A 5,183-nucleotide genomic window follows, 5' to 3' on the forward strand; every position below is an offset into this window, starting at 1 on the left:
GTTCAGCTTGGAGAAGAGAAGCTGCAGGGAGACCTCAGTGTGGCCTTCAGTGCTTGGAGGGAGCGGATAAACAGGAGGGGGGAACGGCTGTTTGTGAGGGTGGGTGGTGACAGGACAAGGGGGAATGGTTTGAAAGTGAGCCAGGGGAGGTTTGGGTTGGATGTGAGGAGGAAGTTTTTCATGCAGAGGGTGGTGAGGCAGTGGAACAGGTTGCCCAAGGAGGCTGTGGATGCCCCATCCCTGCAGGCATTCAAGGCCAGGCTGGATGTGGCTCTGGGCAGCCTGGGCTGCTGGTTGGCGACCTGCACACAGCAGGGGGTTGGAAGTGGGTGAGCACTGTGCTCCTTTGCAACCCAGGCCATTCTATCACTCTATGACAACTCACTGCTATTTCACAGCTGTCACACAGCTGTTCTAAATGCACTCAGCAGACATCCCAGCTCCATCCTTGCCTCAGACTTGCTCTCTCCTTCACCCCAAAGCACGCCCTGCTGCGTGTTGCTCTGTGTGTTCCCACGCAGTTCTGCTGATGAACAAGAGTGCCAAAACCAAACACTAAGATCTTCATCAATAACCCAGCTCCTAACCTGACTAAGAGAAACGACTACTACAGATAGCTGAAAAAAGATGTAGAAAAACAATCAACAACAACAGCACCAGACACGCAGAGGCATTGCTGTGCTATGACTCAGTTTGCCATTACTATATTTTTCAGTCCCTGGTCTTCTAGCTGTCTGATTTAGGGACACAGTCAGTGGGTATGGTGGGGACAGGCTGGGGTTGGACACGGGGATCGTAGAGGTCTTTTCCAACCTTAACCATTCTGTGAGTCCACAATGCTAATTCGGTTACCTGGATTTCAGATCCATACATTTCTTCTTCCAGCATACAAAAGCTGCGTTGTTAACGCAGTGATTTCTCACAACCTGCAGCCCTTGTCCCAGCTAAGAAAGTCTACCCAAAAACTGCAGCTCAGGAAGGTTTAAATTCTTCAATAAAGCCATTTTAAATGCAAATTACAAAGGGGTAAAGTTGCTGTGCCTGATTGCATCACCTCGAAATGGTTCATAGATAGCAAATCCATATAAGCTTTGAAAATGTCAGTGTATGGAATGCAACGACATAAAAGCTTTATGTAGCTGGTACTACCAATTTTACAATGACCCTCAATCACATCAGTTATAAAAATAGAGTATATTTCAGTCAGTTTAAGATGGCGTGAAAAACCTGCAAGAGATTGTATGTGAACTTCTTTAGCATCTCAACTCCCAGGAGCCCAAGCACCTGCTCAGCTGGGCACAGCAAGCTGCCACGAGTGGGAACAGCCACAGTGATGTGACACTCTGAGCATCATGCTTTCAAACCTAAAGATTCAACAGCCACGTGTCCACCAGCTACACCAGAAAGAAGAGCTCTGATCAGACAGACACAACACCCAGTAGTGGGATATGCCACTGGAGAAGTGAAATGAGGAAATCCAAGTCCGAGTTTTAAAAACCTGATTCCTTTATTTGAGCTTAGGGAGCTGCTTAGCTTTGGTACTTGATTACTGTTTCCAAGACTACTGCACACCACTGGCACTGCACACAGCTGGTGCAGTATTTGGAAAAGCCAGCAGTGCTGTTGCAAAGCAACCCTGGGTTTTGTACATCCTTAATTTTCTTGTCCAGACTTCGCACATCCCATCACAAAAACACAACTGAGCTCCTTACCTTCATAATGTTCACCAAGTCTGTTTGGTAGTAGCGGTCTTGGTGTGCATTAGCAGCTGCTAGAGTGAGAAGATAATCATTCCTTGCATGGATAGCCTTCGAATTGCACTCCGACCGTCGTGCTTTTAACTGCAACAAGAATCAGAAGTTAAAGGACAGCTACTAATGAGAAGTGAATGACTGAAAAAGTATTAACAGTAAATTAAGATGTGTACACACGTATACTAATATAGTAAAAACGTAAAAGGATTAACAGCTTAATACTGGTACTGGGAAGGGGATTTCATTTTTGTTTCTCTCATCCAGTCTGACATTTCATAGGATCATAGAATCACAGAAGGGCCAGGGTTGGAAGGGAGCTCAAGGATCACGAAGCTCCAACCCCCCACCACAGGCAGGGCCACCAACCTCCACATCTCACAGCAGCCCAGGCTGCCCAGGGCCCCATCCAACCTGGCCTTGAACACCTCCAGGGATGGACGGGGATCCACAGCCTCTCTGGGCAGCTGTTCCAGCACCTCACCACTCTCTGAGTAAAGAACTTCCCCCTCACATCCAACCTCCATCTGCCCTCCCTCACCTTCCAACCATTCCCCTGTCCTGCTGTTATCTCCCCTTTCCAAGAGCTGACTCCCCTCCTGTCTGTAGGCTCCCTTTAGGTCCTGCAGGCTGCACTGAGGTCACCCCGCAGCTTCTCTTCTCCATGCTGAACAAGCCCAGCTCCCTCAGCCTGTCTTTGTAGGGAGGTGCTGCAGTCCCTGCTCATCTTTGTGGCTCCTCTGGACCCTCTCCAACAGCTCCCTGTCTTCTTGTCCTGGGGGCTCCAGCCCTGGACGCAGTGCTGCAGATGGGGCCTCACAAGGGCAGAGTAGAGGGGGACAATCACCTCCCTGTCCCTGCTGCCACCCCTCTGCTGATGGAGCTCATTCAAACACGGTTCTCAAGCCAACATTTCACACATGGTTCTTAAAGCACAGTTATTATTCCCACTGGAAGAAAACTTCCTTGTACATGTGGCCATATGTAATCTTGCAGTGAGCACTGGAAGAGCTGCATGCCTGGTAAAACAGCTTTAAAACACTTTAATAGTAAGTGAGAACTCACCTTTACACTTGCCTTTTGTAAGCTTATCCTTGACTGAAAAAGACTAAGTTTGGACCTGAAAACAACAAAAAAAAGCCAGGAGATTAGAATTTCACACCTTTCCTACAAAAGCAAGGCCAAACAGGCCACTGCATCCAAAGCTGTGTTGGTGCAGTTTCACAAAGAGCTTCATCTGAGAACAACGCACGACATCTTTTTAATAAATAAAAGAAAGCAAGTTGCAAGCAATGGGTGAAGCAAACTCCCATGGCACAAACCAAACTCTAAACACGAGCTGCTTGCTTTCCTGAAGCAAGAGGAATCGACCTCCAGAGCACATCAAGGAGCATAACAACAAAGCCTCAACTTTTTGTCTTCAACAGTGGGAAATGGTGCCCATCCCCACTCCTCCTCCAAGAGGAGGTAAGGAAATGAACTGGCATAAGCCCATTGTAAGCAATTATCTTTCTTCTAAACGAATATCGGGTGTAAAGACGAACACAAAGATGACTCTGGTTTATACACATGCAATTATTTATACATATGCTATTATAAAAACATACTTGGCCTCGATATCAGCTTTCTCCCGCACCGCTTGAGCCATCTGTTCAGTCTCAAAATATTTCTTTTTGCCTTTAGCTAAATCTTTTACTGTCTCTTGTAACTCCGCTTGGATCCGTGTCAGCTGGTCCACATACTGAAAGAAATGTTCAGGAAACAGAACATGAGCATTGCTTGCATGCAAATACCACTGTCACCATTTTACTGCTCCTCATTACATCGCGTGCTGCACAAGGCAGTCTCCAAGTCAATCCTGGGCCATTATCTGTGCCTTTCTTTTCAAGCCAATCTGAACATCAAATCATATTCCTTTGCTTCAACTGCTGTTTAACTACCCCAATTCAATGAGAACTCACAAATTAAACATAAAAGTTCTGCAAGCTTTTGATGAGATAATTGGTTGAAATGACTGGAATACAATGGGGAAAAATCCAAAGGCAATTCACCAGAGGTGAGATGAGAAACACTCACTCTTCTCTAATATCTATAATGAAACACAGAGCTTAATGTGGGGAAGACAACAGCACAATAGAACCGAGAGCAACTTGACATTATTGAGCTCTGATTGGGTTCTATCAGAAATCAGTGTCATACAAAAAGAAAACCTTTGGGCCACTGAAGAGGTAAAAAGGAATTCCACCCCTTTCCATGAAAACAACACAACCAGACAGTATCACAGAAGTCAAAGGAACAGCAGAAAAAGACTGAATTTATCAGCAATTCTCCAAACCCTTTATCTGGGTTCCAAACCCTGGGGAAGGAGGGATGACCTCCCCCAAAAAGGGAACTGTCAGTGTATAAAGAGATGAGTGAAGATCTCTGACCCAACGTAGCTCAAGACAACGCCCCCTCACAGCATTCTTCTTGAGCTGTAGGCAGCACGGAGTACAACACGGGCTGCCATTGTAGGGACATGGCCTCAAGTGTGAGGACACAGCTGCCATTCTGTCCTTCCAAGAGCAGCCTCCAGTCCCACCTCTACCACACAGCCCCCAGCCCTGACCCCTCCATGGGCAAACTGTGCTTTCTTTGGAGACCTTTGAGTGCACGGGAGGAAAATGAAAGGTAGAACAACCTGCATCTATTGGACAGAGGAAATCATTTAAATAGGAGTGGGGTTTTGCTACATCAATCAGTAGTTGGATCCCTTATGCTTCCTGCTGGCATCCAAAAATTAAAATATCAGATAGCCCCAGTTGGTAACGTTGCTGGTTGAAAAACATCCCATCACAGAATGATGGAAAGGCCTGGGTTGCAAAGGAGCACAGTGCTCACCCAGCTCCAACCCCTGCTGTGTGCAGGTCGCCAACCAGCAGCCCAGGCTGCCCAGAGCCACATCCAGCCTGGCCTTGAATGCCTGCAGGGATGGGGCATCCACAGCCTCCTTGGGCAACCTGTTCCACTGCCTCACCACCCTCTGCCTGAAAAACTTCCTCCTCATATCCAACCTAAACCTCCCCTGGCTCACTTTCAAACCATTCCCCCTTGTCCTATCACCACCCACCCTCACAAACAGCCGTTCCCCTCCTGTTTATCCGCTCCCTTCAAGCACTGAAGGCCACAATGAGTCTCCTGCAGCCTTCTCTTCTCCAAGCCAAACAAGCCCAGTTCCCTCAACCTTTCCTCCAGCCCTCTGACCATCTCAGTGCCTCCTCTGGACCCGCTCCAAGAGCTCCACGTCCTTCCTGTGCTGGGGGTCCCAGGTCTGGACGCAGTGCTGCAGATGGGGCCTCACAAGAGCTGAGCAGAGGGGGACATCACCTCCCTGTCCCTGCTGGCCACCCCTTTTCAAGCAGCCAACCAGCTCTTAATCCATCCAACAGCCTC

At 47.9% G+C, this 5,183-nt stretch overlaps 1 protein-coding gene across 2 annotated transcripts in view; it reads right to left on the reverse strand.

Moving 5' to 3' along the window:
- Positions 1 to 5,183, reverse strand: part of FCHSD2 (FCH and double SH3 domains 2) — a 569,931-nt gene that overhangs the window by 52,724 nt on the left and 512,024 nt on the right. For both annotated transcript variants that reach the window (XM_019612451.1, XM_010706279.2), the window contains exons 5-7: positions 3,359 to 3,492; positions 2,817 to 2,871; positions 1,713 to 1,841 (exon numbers count right to left, since the gene is read on the reverse strand). In XM_019612451.1, the coding sequence (XP_019467996.1) occupies positions 1,713 to 1,841; positions 2,817 to 2,871; positions 3,359 to 3,492 (318 nt within the window). The remainder of the gene's footprint in view (positions 1 to 1,712; positions 1,842 to 2,816; positions 2,872 to 3,358; positions 3,493 to 5,183) is intronic.

Source organism: Meleagris gallopavo, chromosome 1, assembly GCF_000146605.3.
Source record: "Meleagris gallopavo isolate NT-WF06-2002-E0010 breed Aviagen turkey brand Nicholas breeding stock chromosome 1, Turkey_5.1, whole genome shotgun sequence".
NCBI classification, from domain to species: domain Eukaryota; kingdom Metazoa; phylum Chordata; class Aves; order Galliformes; family Phasianidae; genus Meleagris; species Meleagris gallopavo.